General features: G+C 42.9%; 1 protein-coding gene across 3 annotated transcripts in view; it reads left to right on the top strand.

Moving 5' to 3' along the window:
• NT5DC3 (5'-nucleotidase domain containing 3) overlaps positions 1–18523 on the top strand; it is a 182329-nt gene continuing 163806 nt past the window's right edge. For all 3 annotated transcript variants that reach the window (XR_007517361.1, XR_007517360.1, XM_049884207.1), the window contains exon 1: positions 1–280. Coding sequence is in view for 1 of the 3 variants with exons in the window: in XM_049884207.1 (XP_049740164.1) it covers positions 85–280 (196 nt within the window). In the remaining 2 variants the exon portion in view is untranslated. The remainder of the gene's footprint in view (positions 281–18523) is intronic.

The following is an 18523-nucleotide window of genomic DNA, read 5'->3' as shown; positions in this document are numbered from 1 at the left end:
ACGCAGGGAGCCGCCCACCCGCCAGGCTGAGCGCGGGCAGGTCCCCGGCCCGGCGGCGCCACTTGCTGCGCGGTGCCGGAGAGCATGGCCACGGCGGCGGTGGCGGCCCGTGGGGCCGGGGCGAGGGTGGCGGCGGCCTTGCGGGGCGGCTGCGGGAGTGCAGCCCGGGGTCGGCCGCGCGCGGGCACCGCACGGCCCTTGTGCACAGCACCCGGAACCGCTCCGGACTTGAAGCGCTACCTGTGGGAGCGCTACCGGGAGGCGAAGAGAAACACGGAAGGTGAGTGCTGCGGCGGCCCCGACCCCCCGGAGGCTCCTCCCGCCCGGCTGGGGCGGCGGGTCCCCTCCCTCGCCGTCAGCGGGGAAGCGGGCGCCCTCGGACCCGGGCGGCCCCGCTGCTGACCTCCAGGACCCCCAGTGGGGACCGGTCCCCTCCACCCCTAGGCGCGGGCAGCATTGCCTCTGCAGAGCGATTCGGGAGACGCGGAAAAATGCACCTCCAGAAACTTTGCAACACTTGACTTTCACCTGTCGGGAAAGGTATTTTATAATTCTCTGAGGTTTTTAGCTAGAAATCTGCATGGGAAGCGTTTTGGGGATTCCACAGACATCTTTTGCAGACGGCCATCCACGCGCCGCTAGATATCGTTATTAACAAACAGTAGTAATACTGGTAACAGCAGGAAGTCAGGCGTGCGCCTGTGGGTGGGGAGGGTTGGGTTTGCTGTGTTTGAAATGGAAGGGTCCAGGTTGGGAGCGTTCTGGATTACCTCTATAACCTCTGTGAGGAGGAGATTCCATGGAATGAATGCTTTTTGGCCAGGTGAACGTTAAATAAACTTGGATCGGTTGTTACTGAGGAAAGTGGAATTAGCATGCTGGAGCCAGACACAGTTATTTCCCGGAATTCTTCTGATAGTGGAGGAGAGAGGTACCACATCCTCGTTCTAGAGATGGGAAAGCCCAGACTCATGTTTAAGGAACCTTGCCAAGGTCACACCTTACCTTGGTAAAACTTGCTGTCCTCTCCCCTGCAAGGCACAGCCTGCTAGCACAGCTGACCGACCGCTTGGAAACTGGTGGCAAGGGCTGGTGCTGGTACTCTCGAGGTGCTGCTTTCAAGGAAGGCTTACCATTCGAAATTCTTACATTGAATTTTTTTGGATGGATGTGTTATGTAGACATAAAAAAAAAAAATTTTTTTTTTTTTTTATACATAGGGAGAGAATATTTGGTGGGAGAGGCATGTTGAAGAATCACATTTTTCATCTTTTGGTCAGAAGTTAGTTTTAATGAAAGAAAGCAAAACGCTTCCTTTCATCAGTTGGAGTATTTTTCCTGAAGGAACTAAAAGTGGCCAACAACGCAGAATTCTGTGGAATAGTGGCTTATTTTTCTGAGTTTCCCTTTGTTCAAAGTTCAGTTTTGCATCAGTTATTGAAATGGTTGTATGGTATGAGGGAAAAGACAATGGTTTTGGAGACATTTGGGATCGCAGATCTTAGAGATGAAAGAAATTTAGAAAAGCACCTAGCCCAGTTTTCAGCAGGCAAGATTTTTTTTTTAATTGAATTTTCAATTGATACAATTGTATATTTGCTTGCAGTTGTAAGTAAGCACTAGTACAGAGAGATCCTTTATATACCCTTTCCCCAATTTCCCGCATGGTACCATTTTGTAAAACAATAGTACAGTATCACAACCAGTGTACTGACTTTGTTACAATCCACAGATTTTGTTCAGAGTTCTCCAGTTTCACTTGTACTCATTTGTGTGTGTATTTCTATACAATTTTATCACGTGTTGGTTCACGTGTTCACAACCACTGTCAAGATACAGAACGTTTCCGTCACCTCAGTGATTCCCCTGTATTGTCCTTTTATAGACACACCCACCTCCCACTCCCTCTGTCTCTCCTTTGTCCCTAGTTCCTAACCTGTTGCTGGGGAGTCCATTCCGACTCATACAACCCTATAGGACATAGGGTTTACAAGGAGCGCCTGGTGGATTCCAACTGCTGACCTTTTGGATAGCAGGCATAGCACTTAACCACTACACCGCCAGGGTTTCCCCCCTAGTGCCTGGCAACCCCTAATCTGATCTCTAGTCCTAAAGTTTTGTTATTTCAAAAGTGTTATGTAAATATAACTTTTATATGTTATATAAATATTAAATATACAGTGTGTAGCCTTTTGGAATTGGCTATTTTTTCCTCCCTTGGGCATAATTCCATAGATTCATACAATTTGTTGTATGTTTCCAGGGTTTGTTACTTTTTACTGTTGAGTAGTGTGTCATGGTTTGTGTGTACATCTGAGTGGTGTCCAGTTTGGGGCTATTATAAATAAAGCTGCTGTAACCATTTGTGGACAGGTTTTGTGTAAACATAATTTTTTACTTCTCTGGGATAAATGCCCAGGAGTGCAGTTCCTGGGTCATATGGTAATTGCATGTTTAGTCTTATAAGATACTGTAGGCAAGATTCTGAATTTATGGGTGAGGTTTGCCATATGCTGGCTGTAAGACCCTGGGGATGCTGGTAGTACTGTTGTTATGGGGATGTGGTGAGGAAGGAGTTAATCTATGAAAAGTGTTGAGAAGGATGCCTGGCAGGTGAAACAGCTGAAAGGTTGGGTGATAAAGATCTGCATGGGACCAGAGTTTGAGCTTTGGGGTATGAGAGTCTGAGGGGGATTTTGAGGTGTATTAGCTCTGTGACCTTGGCGATGAGTGATGCCTCTCTCCGAGTTCAGTTTCCCAGACTGCTTTATGGGCATAACCTGGGAGGATTTTTAGCACAGGCTTGGTACTGAACTATTACCATTAGTCATTAAGTAACTGCCAGCCTTAGGCACACACTTATAAGAAGTGGAGGTGGATTTATTTAGGTGTAGTGTCTCTGTCTCCTTTGCCTGAGGCAGTCCCACAACTAGTTGTGTGGCTTTGAACAAGTCACCTGATCTCTCTAGGCCTCCATTTCTCCCTTTTTTACAGCAAAGCCACTGGACTAAATAATGTCTCCCTAGTAAGACCCTGTCCTACAGGATCGCTATGAGTTGGAATCGACTCGACGGCACTGGGTTTGGTTTTTTTTTTTTAGTAAGACGGATTAGGAAGAAAGGCCTGGTCATCTTCTAAAAATCAGACAGTGGACACCCTGTGGATCACAGTGGTCCCATGCACAGCCAATCATGGGGACGCAGCAGGACTAGAAGCGTTTTGATCCATCCTGCGTGAGGTCTCTGTGAATCAGGCCAACTTGGCGTGCCCTGTTCCTCTTACCCCAGAGAATGCGAGAACTTTGACTTTCCTAGCTCGTTCCTTCTTTGCTCCATCTGAGACTGCACCAGCCCTGTTTTTGCTATCCACTTTGTCCCCAACTCATGGGGGCCCCACGCACAATGGGATTGGACCATTATGATCCGTAGGATTTTCATTGGCTGATTTGCAGAAGTAAATCACCAGGCCTTTCTACCTAGTCTTTGTTAGTCTGAAAGCTGTGCTGAAACCTGTTCAGCATCGTAGCAACACGTAAGCCTCTACTGACACATGGATGGTGGTGGCACACTAAGTGTGTTGGCTGGGAATTGAACCTGGGTCTCCCACATGGAAGGTGGAAACTCTGCCCTGAACCATCGCTGCCCTCTGCACCATCCCTGCCCTGTTTAACTGAAGTCTGTCTCAGTATGTGTGTCCAGCCTGAGTTCACTCAGCAAGTGTTTGTCAAGCACCTCAAAGTGGGTGTAAAGGCCATGGTTCACAGACGGGTGAGTCCGAGAAGGGAGGGTGCTCACAGTGGCCGTGCGCCTGTCTGCACCATGTTGTACCAGTGTTGCATGTACGAGGAGACTGGCAAACAGGGGGAGATAAACAACAGGGCTCTGACACCGGAGAACGTAACTGCTCAGGGAGATAGGAAAAGTTTCGCGAAGCCTGACTCTTAAGCTGTGACTTGTAGAAATGAGAGGTCAGAAGAAACACTTATGTTCTCATTGATGTAAAAACATATCTATCTTTTCTCTTTTATTTTTAGTTTACAAGAGGATGAAATTTTGTTTACTCAACTTCTGATTATTTCTGTCTGCCCATTTGCTCTCTTGCCTTAAAGCAAACAATCCCTTCAGGTATCTTCCCTTTGAAGGGCTTCACAGAATGAAGGCTGCACAGGCGAGAGAGGATTTTTATTCTTTGTTCTACTCTTTCTCTCCTACCTGCCTTTTTTTTTTTTTTTTTAATGTTTATGTCATTTCGTTTTATTATTTTATAAACTTTAATTTTTAGAACAGTTCTAGATTTATAGAAAAATCGCAAAGTTAGTTACCATAACCCCCAATTGAATTGTCGTCGTTACTGACCTTTTCTATTACTGTGGTACATTTGTTAAAATTAATGAATCAGTATCGTTGTTAACATTATTGTTAGCTAAGGAGTCCAGGGCGGTACTAACAGTCAGTATGCTTGGCTACTAGCCTAAAGGTTGAAGGTGTGAATCCACCCAGAGGTTCCTTGGAAGAAAGGCCTGGTGATCTTGTTGTTTGCCTTCAAGTTGATTCCGATTCATGGTGACCTTATAGGACAGAATAGAACTGCCCCATATGGTCTCCTAGGCTATAAATCTTTACCAGAGCAGATCATCAGGTCTTTTCTCTCTAGGGCCTACTGATAGATTTGAATCGCCCACCTTTAGGTTAGCAGCTGAGCGCTTAACCATTGTGTCACCAGGGCTCCTTCCTGGTGATCTACGTCCGAAACATCTGCCCTTGGAAACCCTGTGGAGCACCATTCTACTCTTACACACGTGAGGTCGCCATGAGTCGGAATTGACTTGAAAGGTTGGCAGTTTGTACTACCCAGGACTCCACGGGAGAAAGACCTAGTGATCTGCTTCCTTAAAGAGTATAGCAAAGAACACCCTATGGAGCAGTTCTGCCCTGTTATATCGGGTCGTTAAAAGTTGAAAACGAGTTGATGGCACTCAAAAACAACAACATCCTACTTTATTCAGATTTCCTTATTTTTTATCTCATGTCTGTTTTCTGTTCCAGGATCTCATCCAAGATATCACATTGCGTTTAGTCATCCTGTTTCCTTAGGCTCCTCTTGGCTGTGACAGTTTTTCAGAGTTTCCTTGTTTTTGACGGCCTTGGCAGTTTTTGTAGACTGTCCCTCAGTTGGAATTTCTTTCTTTTTTTTTTTTTTTTTTAACTCGACAGTTTTAGAAGTGTATCTTATATCAAGCTGAGCTCAAAGAAAAGGTTCTCTGTAGTATTAGGAAAAGAATTAGTGGTTTATAATCTCTAGAAAAAGTGTTAGATGCTGTATTTTCCCCTAGAAAAGTGATTCTCAGTGTGGGTGGAGTTTGATTTTTTGTCCCAGGGAACACTTGGCATTATCTGGAGACATTTTTGAATGTCACAACTAGGCGGAAGGGATTGTTTTGGCATTTAGTGGGTAGAGGCCAGGGATGCTGCTAAACAGCCTACAATGCACAGGACAGATGCCAAAACAAAGAATTAGCTGGCTCAAAACGTCAGCAGTGCCAATGCTGAGAAACTCTGCCCTAGGATGTGAACCCTAAGAAGCCATTGTGTAACTGTAATTTAAAGAGAGGACTCTTTTCTTAGTTATGTAGTACTGCTATAACAGAAATACCACAAGTGCATGACTTTAACAAAGAGAAATTTATTCTCTCACAGTCTAGGAGGCTAGAAGTTTGAATTCAGGGTGTGGGCTCCAGGGAACGGCTTTCTCTCTCTGTTGACTTTGTGGGAAGGTCCTTGTCATCAAACTTGCCTTGGTCAAGGAGCTTCTCAGCGCAGGGACCCTGGGTCCAAAGGACGTGCTGTTCTCCTGGCTCTTGTTTCTTGGAGGTATAAGGTCCCCCTGTCTCTCTGCTCGCTTCTGTCTTTTGCACCTCGAAAGAGATTGATTTAAGACACAACCTAATCTTGTAGCTTAGGTCCTGCCTTATTAACATAACTGCCTCTATTCCTACCTCATTATAATCTAGCACATAGCAAAATCACATCAAATGACAAAATGATGGACAATCACACAATACTGAGAATCATGGCCTAGCCAAGTTGGCAGATATTTTTGTGGGACACCATTCAATCCGTGACAACTATATTTGTGTGTGGTCTGTTATTTCCTCTTGTACTGCATGTTATATGCATGTTCTTTGAATTGTATCCCTGGCCTTCCCTGTGTGATTGCTAGATAGCCTGTCCTGTGATGTAGAGAACAAAAGGCTTTCTACTTGTCCAAGAGGGGCTGTTCTAGCCTACATTTAGATTGCCTGGTGGAAATTTTTTCTTCCCTTTATGTATTATATCAGAGCCTGGCCTACTTGGAAGATTTGGCTGGTTGACTGGGCTATGGAGTATATTCAGTCATGGGAGAAGTATGTGAATTAGTGTGAAATGTTAGAAACTTTTACAGGGTATTGAAGGATTTATTCAAAGCTCTTGGTTGAGAACATTTAATAATCAATCAAAAATTATGTATTTTAAGAACTCAGCTGCTAACCAAATGGTTGGCATTTTGTATCTACCAGCCGCTCCTTGGATACTCTATGAAGCAGTTTTACTCTGCCCTGTAGAGTTGCTATGAGTCGAATTTGACTCGACAGTGGTGGGTTTGGTTTTGGTTTTGGTGTATAGCACAATGATATGAGCTTAGTGTGTGTCTTAGTTACCTAGTGCTGCTATAACAGAAATACCACAGGTGAATGACTTCAACAAACAGAAATTTATTTTCTCACAGTTTTGGTGGCTAGAAGTCTGAGTTCAGGGTGCTAGCTCTAGGGGAGGACATTCTGTCTCTGCCGGCTCGTGGGGGAGGTTCTTGTTCCGTGGCTCCTTGACAATCTTCATGTGATGTGGCATCTATCTTTCTCCATCTCTGCGTCTTTGCTTGCTTGTTAAATCTCTTTTATATCTCAAGAGGCTGACTTAACACATTCCCTACACTAATCCTGCCTCATTAACATAGGAAAGACAACCAATTCCCAGATGGGATTATGACCATAGGCATAGAGGTTAGGATTTACAACACATGTATTTGGGGGACATAATTCAGTCCATAACAGCATGTATAGAATGAGCATGAGATACAAACCTTTCCCTAAAGGAACTGCAGCAGGTTAGAGATAACCATGCAATACTTTACAATTAGAGCAATATTTCTCTGAGTGTGTTCCACACTTTTGAGAGATGTGGGGGGGAAAAAAAAACAAAAAAACTCTGTGGCTAAAGAAATGTATAAAATATGTTAAAGAAGCTTCTTTATAGCTGGACTTTTCAGAGCTAGCTTTGGAGCTGGTGAGCCAGAGCCTTTAAAATGCTTATGAAAGTCCGAGAGGAAGAATGTTGGTACAGTGCATCTTCTCTCCCTACTTGCAAAAAACAAACAAACAAACAAAACAAAAAAACCCCGACAAGTCAGTTCCAGCTCATGGTGACCCCACGTGTTATAAAGCAGAACTACCCCACAGGCTTTTCTTGGCTGTAATCTTTACGGAAGCAGTTTGCCAGGCTTTTCTTCCATGGAGCTGCTGAGTGGGGTTGAACCATATAGATCTTAAAAGGGCATAATGCTCAAGGCAGACATTTTTTACTAATTAAGCTAAACTACTGTTTGGTTTTAAGAAGACTTCAGGGAATATTTTTGGTTTAAGGTTTTAAGATATCTCAGGGCAGTGGTTTCAGGGGTTCATGCAACCTTCATGGCTGCTGTTATTAATATCATTACTGCCACAAAGGACAGCAGACTTTTGACAGTGATAGTGGAAATGTGAAGATTACAGAATCACTTTACAGTCCTCAGAGAAAATAACTGTCAGCTTAGAATTATATACCCAGCTAAATCTTCATTTAAGAATGAGCCCCAAACCTAGTGCCGTCTATTCCGACTAATGAGAGTAAAGACATTTTTAGACAAAACTGAAGCCTTACTGTTTTAGGCTGGGTTCTCTAGGGAAGCAAAATGAGCGCAGTGTATAAATATATATGTATATAGAGAGATTTGTATCAAGGAAATGGTACGTGTGGTCGTAGAGGCTGGAAAGTCCCAAGTCTGTGAGTCAGGCTGGAGGCTTCTTCTGGCTCACTGGCTGCAGAGACCAATGAATCCCAAGATTGGCAGGCAAGACAGCAGGCCTCTGGCTCACAGGCTGTGGAGGCTGATGAAAGCCAAGGTCAGCAGGTAAGATGGCAGGTAAGCTGCTAGTTCAAGCCTTGAGAACCAGAGGTCAGATGAACAGAAGCCAGCTGCAGGATGCAGAGCGAGCAAAAGCCTGAGAGCATTGCTAGAAAGTCTACCTCTATTGGATGCAGGCCACACCCCAATGAAATGCCCTTTTAACTGATTGGCTCCTCATAACACATCCCATCATGGATGTGATCACATTACATCAGATCTCATCATGGAGGTGATTACATCATTATATGACTGCCAAACTACTTCATAACTGCCAAACCAATGAGAATCATGGCCCAGCCAAGTTGACACACAACCTTAGCCATCACACTTACTGAAAGATGTTTGTGTATCAGGGAGAAAGAAAATGATCTCCAGAGGAAGGCCTAAGATGCACGAAGAAATGGAGAAGAAAGAAATTGATAGACTTGTGAGTAAATCTAAACAAATGTTGACAATGTAGAAATCAGTTCAAAAGAGGGCAGGAGTGGAGGTAAAGGAAACACAGAAAAAGCAGGAAACAGCATAAAATAAGATGGTGGAAATAATTCCAAATATATCAGAAATCATGATAAATTCATAGATTGAAAGGTTGTCAGATCAGATATAAAACAACCCTTTTGGTTGCTGTTTGTAAGAGATACATAGGCAGTCCCTGGGCTACAAATGTCTGGCTTATGTACAGCCGGTAGTTAGGAACCAACCCCTGTAAAGCCAATTATATTAAAAATTCGAAGTACATAAAATGGATCGTAAAAACAAACAGGTGCTAGTTTGTGACACACATCTAAACATTGTTATGTTAAAGATGTTTTAGTTTATCTGGAAGTATTTAATGTCTTTTATGCATAGAAAGGTATACTATATACTGAGACAAACATTTGACTAACTGATGCTAGATACGAACCATACCTGACCATTCCGACTTAACGTACAAATGTGATTTAAAGACAGATTTAGGAATGGAACTCTTTCCTAATCCGGGGACTGCCTGTACCTAAAAACAAAGAGGCAGAAAGATTGAAATCAACAGAATGGCAAAAGATATCTTGGGCAAATGCTAACCAAAGAAAGCTGATAAGGATTAATATCAGACAAATATTGAAATGCTATCAAAAAGAAATACTATTAACTAGAGCAAGGGTCGCTTATACAAAATCTTTAAAGCTTATAGTTATGCCGTACGCTGCAACTGACCTTTAGAAGCACTTGTCTGGTTTCGTGTAATTGTATCTAGGTCATCAGGCGCACTGAAACCCTTGAAAATTGTTCTTTCAGGAAAGACTCCAGAGGTCTTACAATCATGGCTCATTGATCTTGCAGTTGTCTTAGCAAGAGATCTGTTTTTCTGTTCTTTATAATGTTTGAGCACGTATTGCTCTCTTATAAGATTTATGTATTCAGATGCAGTTGTCAACCAATCGAAATTTTTTTGTTCAAAGTTCATGATGAAATTATATATACCTGTTGCCGTCAAGTACCTTATAGGACAGAGTAGAACTGCCCCGTAGGGTTTCCAAGTTTGTAAATCTTTACCGGAGCAGACTGCCACATCTTTCTCCTGCAGAGCAGCTGGTGGGTTCAAACTGCCAACTTTTCAATTAGCGGTTAAGTGCTTAACCAGTGTGTCACCAGGGCTCCTAAATTGTGCATTAAAAAAAAAAAAAAAAAATCCAAAAAACCCATTGCTGTCAAGCCGAAAATCATAATTAATCGGAGCATTGATTTTACTGGATAATGACATGCTGCCCAACTTTAAATTGTCCGTTAAACCTGCATAACAATCTGTTAATGCTGTTCTAAGTGGTTTATTTTTGATACCAGCCAAGGCACTTCATGTGCAGCCAGCCCCTGTCTGTCATGGGAGGCTTGTGTGTTGCTATGATGCTGAACAGGTTTCAGCGGAGCTTCCAGACTAAGATGGATTAGGAAGAAAAGCCTGGTGACCCACTTCTGGAAACCAGTCAAGGAGAACCCAGTGGATCACAAAGGCCTGGTCTGTAACTGATCATAGGGATGGTGCAGGACGGGGCATCATTTTGTTCTGTTGTGTGTAGGATTGCTGTGAGTAGGAGGCAGCTAACAGCAATAGCAACATATTGGTTTATAGCTGTGTGACCTTAGGCCAGTTATGTTACATCTCAGCCTCCTTTTTCTCACCTGTCAAGTAGGGATGGTAGTGTTTGCCTGATGGAACTCTTGTGAGGTTGAGTTGTTGGATGAAAAGTGCATGGTGCAGGGCACATGGAAGGCACTGATATTTATTCCTCTTCTACCTTCTTTGTGCTTTCATGAAGGATTCTTGATGGTTTGCCTAGTATTTGAACTTGTGATAGGGCTAATATGGTTGTTTTTTCCCCTTGAAGCAAAATGTACTTTTGAGTAGTTAAATTTTTTTTTTTTAAATTAAGTCACTTATTTTAAGATTAGTTCACTGTTAACCATTATTATATATAGTTTTTTTTTCTTATTATTTTGTTTTTGGTGAAAGTTTACATAGCAAATTAGACTCCCATTTATCAATTTTTATACAGCCTGTTTCATGAGATTAGTTACATTTTTTACAATGTATCAACATTCTTGTTATTTCCATTCTTCTTGTTTTGTTTCCTTTAATTTGACTTCCCTGCCCGCTCTTTAGCTTCTCATCTTTGTTTTAGGGTAAATGTTGACCATTTGGTCAGTATGGTTGATTAATTTAAGGAAGCTCAGTATTCACGGGTGATATTGTTTATAAGGAAATCTCTTATTTTAATAAAAAGGTGACCACTGGGAGTGGCTTCAGTTCCAAGTTCTAAGAGTCTCTTAGGGCGATAGTCTCAGGGGTTCCTCTAGTCTTTATTGGTCCAATAAGTCTGGCCTTTTTTAGAAGTTTTAGTTTTGTCCTACATTTTCCTCCCATTCTCACTGGGACCTCGTACTGTGTCCTTGGTCAGCACTGTTGGTAGTGGTAGCCAGGCACCATCTAGTTGTTCTGGTCCCAGGCTGGAAGAGGCTGCGGTTCTCGTGGGCTATTAGTCTGTATTTATATAGTTTTAATTTGAACGCTGTTGCATATAGTTTTATTTTTGGAACTTGAGGAAGTTTGATAGATTTCTACGGAGTAGTCAGAATTACAGATATTACAGAGCAACAACAGGTATAATTTTAACTCTTAGTGGGAGTAGAATAAATGTCATATGCATTATTAATTACACAGATGAGTAATTCTATTTGCCATGAATTGTTTTTCCCTGAATATGGTGTTGGTGCAAAATATATAAACTATGGAAAAATGAAAGTTTCCCTTTAGGTTAATAGATGCAATAAAAATAACTTCTGAATTGGCTCATCCTCTGGGGTCATGGAAACCCTGGTGGCGTGGTGGTTAAGTGCTATGGCTGCTAACCAAAAGGTTGGCATTTTGAATCCACCAGGCACTCCTTGGAAACTCTCTGGGGCAGCTCTACTCTGCCCTATGGGGTTGCTATGAGTTGGAATCCGGTCGACGGCAGTGGGTTTGGTTTTTGGCTTTGGGGGGCGGGGGGCATGCCCAGGCCTTTGTACGGGATTCCGTTATTAAGTTCCTCTTATCTCATTGTATTGGTGTGATGTTTGCTGGTCTCCTGCTGCCTGTGATCCTGCTCACGGCAGAGCCTGTGCTTTACTGGTCTTCATGACCCCAGTCCACCGCCCTTCTGTCAGTTGGTCAGAGTGTGGTGGCTTGTGTGTTCCTATGATACTAGAAGCTATGCCACCAGTATTTCCAACACCAACAGGGTCACCCATGGTGAACAGGTTTCAGAGGAGCTTCCAGACTCAGACCGACTAGAAGGAAAAAACCTGGCAATCTACTTCTGAAAATTAGCCAGTAAAAACCCTATGTATTACAATAGAATATTGTCTAATAGAGTGTTGGTGGATGAGCCCTTTGGGTTGGAAGGCACTCGAAATACTCAGTGATCCTGACAGTGGTCTCAAGTATACCAGACATCATGAAGATGGTGCAGGACTGAGCCAGGTATCATTCCGTTATTCATAAGGTCGCCATGAGTCGGAGCTGACTCCGTAGTAGCTAACAACAATAATCCCCATGCCCTCTACAGTGTCTGACACGTGGTAGGTGTGCGATAAATATGCTTATTTAAAAAATTTCTTAGAAAAAATTGTAAGTAGGAAAACCAGTTTACAAAAAGACTACTTGCCATACGATCCCATTTATATAAAATTCAGAAAAAAGCAAACTGATCTGATCAAAGGCAGACCAGTGGTTAACTAATCTGATCAAAGCAGACCAGTGGTTGCCTGGGGATGGGCAGGAATAGGAAGGGGGGTGGGTGGAATTCAAAGGGGGCGAGGAAATGGTTGGGGATGGAAGATATGCTTATTATCTTCATTGTGATGATGGCTTCAGAGGTAATGTGTCAAATTGCACACTTTAATATGTGTATTTTACTATACAACAGTTAAACCTCAGTAGAGCTGTGAAATAAAGACAAAGAAAGAAGGGAAGGGCTCAGCTTAGCCTGGGTTGAGGCAGGTATGCGCCCCAGGAACAATCAGCTGTGGCTGGGAGGTGGGACACTAGGAGTGGCCCTGCTTGAGGCAGTAAGGTGGTCCCCCCGGATGAACAATTATGACTGGAGGAGTGGGGCAGGTCCCATGGAATTCTTGCAATAGCCATGTATTTAGAAGTGGGGGAGGATCAGTCCTTGCATAAGGGTTGGGGTGTGCTGGGCAGATAACCCCAAAGGTGGTCTCCTTTAATTGTGAAAAGGATACCTCGGGCGCTTGATTTCTTCCTGCCGTCTGTCATCAGACTATTGCAGAAGTAAAAATGATTTACATCTGAATGAAGATCGGGGAAGATATTTTCTGGGTAAAAATGTTAAGTGCTGTTGATTTTTGATTCATAGCGAAGCCCTGTGGCAGTAGAACCGCCCCCCAGAGTTCTCTAGGATGTAAGCTTTACAGGGGTACATGGCCAGGTCTTTCTTCCACAGAGTCGCTGGAGACGTTTGAACCACCAGCCTTTCGGTTAGCAGCCGAGCACTTGCTGTTGCACCACCAGGGCTCCTTTGGGTGAAATAGTTGGATTTAAATCTCTAAGGCCTCACGTAGTTCTATAGTAGCCCAGTGTTCTGAGTACCTGTCTCACCCAGGCCTTCAAAGTCACACTTTCTCCTCAGCTCTATTTCTCTTACTGTGACTAATTATTGGCAGAATCATTGAGTGAACCTAACCATATCTAATAACATTGAAATAGAAGTGGGGATGATCATATAACTAGTGCCTTACTTCCAAGGTTGGGGTGAACATGACGTGAGGTCTAGGCACATTGCCGTAGCATTAGTCACTCGAATGACTTATCGGTCCTCTGAATGCTGGGAAGATTCACAGAAAGCTGGGTGGCATATGAGGGTAAATGGAGGCTTTCTAAGGAGTCCTGAGGGGGCACAAACAGTTAAGCAATTTGCTATTAACTGAAAGGTTGGCAGTTTGAGTCCACCTATAGGTGCCTCAGAAGAAAGAGCTGGTGATTTACTTATGAAAAATCAGACATTGAAAACCCTTTGGAGCCAGTTCTACTCTGACACACATGGGGTGACCAGAAATTGGAATCCACTGGCAGCAACTGATTTGTTTTTTTTGGTTGTTTTTTGGGAGGCTTTCTCCCTGTTGTTTGTAACCTCTAAAATTCTCTAGAAAAAAAATTGTCTCTTTCTCCACTCTTCTTTGTTTTCCTTCCTTTTATTCTTTGGGCTCTTCAGAGCTATGTTTCTTTATTCTAGGAGAACAGCTAGATGCTCTAGTATATTCTAGGGCATATACTAAAAAGTAAAAATATAATTGACTTGATTAGATCAACAAAAAAAATGTCATCTTAATTTCTCTGGGACTGTGGTACGTGTTACCAAAAAAGTTCAACTTTTAAGTATTTTCAAGTATATTTTGGTGTTTCTCTTTGATCATATTCTCAGTAACATGGTTTGGTTCCTGATTTCAAATATGTGAGAGTCTATTGTGAACCAGTACAGATACAGCTGGTATTTGGGGCTCCAAATGGAGCATGTGTGGGGGTAGACAGTTTTCCTTTGCTCTGGTTGGCCTTAGAAGTGTTCCCAGAAGTTTTTGGAGGAAGACATGCAGACACAGATAGAGGCTTTTCTTAAAGGATGAGTGATGCAAAATCATTGGTCCTGGGTCCCTCCCCCCCCCACCTCCACCGCCTCCTCCTGGCCCCAGACCCTGTGGTCAGGTGGGCCTGGCCCAGAGGGGCAGAGGCCAGGACGATGGAAGCCATGGTCAGGTTCGTGATCCCAGCCTGAGGAGTCCAAGTCCATTCAGTAAGGGGAGACAAGAAATAACATGGCTTATCCATAGGAGGTGCTTCCTGAGGAGCCTGTCAGGGCCTTGAGCCTGTCTTGGCTCCCTGGGAATGACTGGGGCAAGTCTTCCTAGTGTCCCCAGAAGAGGCTGGACCAGCTGATGGCCAATGTCCCTTATCCTCCACAGCCCCTCCAACTTCAGGTTTCTAACAGTGGGTAAGATTGAGGTTCTTTTTAAGTCTCTAAATCAGATATTGAATGTCACCTAGGCTTTGAGAACTTTATTTGAATCATTCAGACATTTATATGTTGTTGTTGTTAGGTGCCGTCAAGTTGGTTCCGACTCATAGCGACCCTGTGCACAACAGAACGAAACACTGCCTGGTCCTGTGCCATCCTTACAATTGTTGTCATGCTTGACCCCACTGTTGCAGCCACTGTGTCAATCCACCTCGTTGAGGGTCTGCCTCTTTTCCGCTGACCCTGTTCTCTGCCAAGCATGATGTCCTTCTCCAGGGACTGATCCCTCTTGACAACATGTCCAAAGTATGTAAGACACAGTCTCGTCATTATTGCCTCTGAGGAGCATTCTGGGTGCACTGCTTCCAAAACAGATTTGTTTGTTCTTTTGGCAGTCCATGGTATATTCAATATTCTTCGCCAACACCACAATTCAAAGGCATCAACTCTTCTTCGGTCTTCCTTATTCATTGTCCAGCTTTCACATGCATATGACATGATTGAAAATACCATGGCTTTGGTCAGGTGCACCTTAGTCTTTAGGGTGACATCTTTGCTCTTCAACACTTTGAAGAGGTCCTTTGCAGCAGATTTACCCAATGCAATGCGTGTTTTCATTTCTTGACTTCTGCTTCCATGGTTGTTGATTGTGGATCCAAGTAAAATGAAATCCTTAACAACTTCAATCTTTTATCCATTTATCATGATGTTGCTCATTGGCCCAGTTGTGAGGATTTTTGTTTTCTTTATGTTGAGGTACAATCCAAACTGAAGGCTGTGGTCTTTGATCTTCATTAGTAAGTACTTCAAGTCCTCTTCACTTTCAGCAGGCAAGGTTGTGTTATCTGCGTAACACAGGTTGTTAGTGAGTCTTCCTCCAATCCTGATGCCCTGTTCTTCTTCATATAGTCCAACTTCTCGTTATTATTTGCTCAACATACAGATTGAATAGGTATGGTGAAAGAATACAACCCTGACGCACACCTTTCCTAACTTTAAACCAATCAGTATCCCCTTGTTCTATCCGGACAACTGCCTCTTGATGTATGTAAAGGTTCCTCATGAGCACGATTAAGTGTTCTGGAATTCCCGTTCTTCGCAGTGTTATCCATAGTTTGTTATGATCCACACTGTCGAATGCCTTTGCATAGTCAATAAAACACAGGTAAACATCCTTCTGGTATTCTTTGCTTTCAGCCAGGATCCATCTGACATCAGCAATGATATCCCTGGTTCCACGTCCTCTTCTGAAACCAGCCTGAATTTCTGGCAGTTCCCTGTTGATATACTGCTACAGCCGTTTTTGAATGATCTTCAGCAAAATTTTGCTTGTGTGTGATTTAATGATATTGTTCTATAATTTCCACATTCAGTTGGATCACCTTTCTTGGGAATAGGCATAAATATGGATCTCTTCCAGTCAATTGGCCAGGAAGCTATCTTCTGTATTTCTTGGCATAGACAAGTGAGCACCTCCAGCGCTGCATCGGCTTGTTGAAACATCTCAATTGATATTACAGCAATTCCTGGAGCCTAGTTTTCCGCCAATGCCTTCAGAGCAGCTTGGACTTCTTCCTTCAGTACCATCAGTTCCTGATCATGTGCCACCTCATGAAATGGTTGAACATCGGCTAATTCTTTTTGGTATAATGACTCTGTGTATTCCTTCCATCTACTTTTGATGCTTCCTGCATCGTTTAATATTTTCCCCACGGAATCCTTCACTATTGCAACTCGAGGCTTGAATTTTTTCTTCAGTTCTTTTAGCTTGAGAAATGCCGAGCGTGTTCTTCCCTTTTGGTTTTCCATCTCCAGCTCTTTGCACATGTCATTATAATACTTTACTTTTGTTTTCTCAAGCCGCCCTTAGGTCTCGCCTTTTTTTTGGAATTTGAGTTTTGTTCTATATTTTTCTCCCATTCTGATTGGGACCTTCTATTGTGTCCCTGGTCAGAAGGGTCAGTAGTGGTAGCCAGGCACCACTTAGTTCTTCTGGTCTCAGGTTAGAAGAGGCTGTGGTTCATGTGGGCTGTTAGTTTTGCCCACTAGTTTCTTCTTTGTTTTCCTCCACTCTCTCTTGCTCCACATGAGTAAAACCCAATGCTGTCAAGTTGGTTCCGACTCATAGCGACCCTATAGGACAGAGTAGAACTGTCCCAGAGAGTTTCCTAGGAGCGCCTGGTGGATTTGAACTGCCAGCCTCTTGGTTAGCAGCTGTAGCACTTAACCACTATGCCACCAGGGTTTCCTCCATTTGAGTAGAGATCAATGTTTGTATCTCAGATGGCTGCGTACAAGCTTTTAAGATTTCAGACGCTACTCACCAAACTAGAATGCAGAACATTATCTTTGGTGTACTATGTTATGCCAGTTGACTAAGTAGTCCCATGACACTATGTTCCCAAGACTTTTGACTTGGTGAACCATTTTCACAAGTTGTTTGGGTGTGTCTGGGAAGCCTCCATAATTGTATCGCCTATATGGTTTTTTATATATGTGGATACATATGTAGCTCACACAAATGTGTATTTACATATGCCTGGCTATGAATCGGAATTGACTCGACGGCAATGGGTTTGGTTTTTTTTTTTGGACAGTTACACCTATACATGCATATGCATTTACTTCCATATGCCATTCTGTACACATACATGCATCCATATCTGCCTACATGACCACACATACACTTTTGGGTTATTTTTGCCTTTGCAAAATTGTATATGTTACAGCATTTTCCAAAATTGTCCCTTTTTCTCATGTACTTCTTAGTGTCTTGTTTGCCTTGGTTAAGTTATGTTTACATTCTCTGTATTTGGTCTTGCTTTTACCATCACCAAAAGTAACAAGCATCTACTATCTAGAAAGTGATTACTACCACCCTCCCTCCCATTCCGGATAACCATCAAAGAACTGTGCTTTCTGTGTATATATCTATTCTTGACTTTTTTAATAGAGGGATCATACAATATTTGTCCTTTCGTGATTGACTTATTTCACTCAGCACAATGTCCTCCAGATTCATCCATATTATACGATGTTTTGCAGTCTCATTATTCTTTATAGTTGTGTGGTATTCCATTGTGTGTATGTACCACAGTTTATCCATTCATCAATTGATGGGCACTTAGGTTGTTTCCATCTTTTTGCTGTTGTGAATAATGCTGCAATGAACATAGGTGTGCAGATGTCTATTCCTGTCACTGCTCTTATAGCTCTAGGATAAATACCTAGGACTGGGATTGCTGGATCATAAGGCATTTCTACGTCTAGCTTTTTGAGGAAGCACCATACTGTTTTCCATAGTGGTTGCACCATTTTACAGTCCCACCAGCAATGTGTAAGCGTTCCAGTCCTTCCACAGCCTTGTCAGCATTTATTGGTTTCTTGTTTAAAATCAGTGCCATTTTGTGGGGGTGAGGTGGCATCTCATTGTAGTTTTGATTTGCATTTCTCTGATGATTAATGATTGCGAACATCTTTTCATGTATTTGTTGGCCCCTTGAATGTCCTCTTCGGTGAAGCATCTGCTCATGTCCTTGGCCCATTTGTTGATTGAACTATCTGTCCTTTTATTTCCATAGTAGTCTTAAAAAAAACAACGCCCAAGGCTTACAAGCTTTTCCTATAGGTGTTCACAACATTTTCGGGTGCTCCGTGGAATTTGAAGATGAAAAATGGAAGCTCTGACAGTGCCTGTGGGCTTTTCTTTTGCTGTACCGTCAGATGAAAGCACACAGCTTCCAGCTCAAAGTGGCAGCGTTGGAACTACTTTCTGG

Source organism: Elephas maximus, chromosome 4 (assembly GCF_024166365.1).
Source record: "Elephas maximus indicus isolate mEleMax1 chromosome 4, mEleMax1 primary haplotype, whole genome shotgun sequence".
NCBI classification, from domain to species: domain Eukaryota; kingdom Metazoa; phylum Chordata; class Mammalia; order Proboscidea; family Elephantidae; genus Elephas; species Elephas maximus.
Note: the sequence above shows the minus strand (reverse complement) of the source record. Positions and strands in the feature narration are given on the sequence as shown.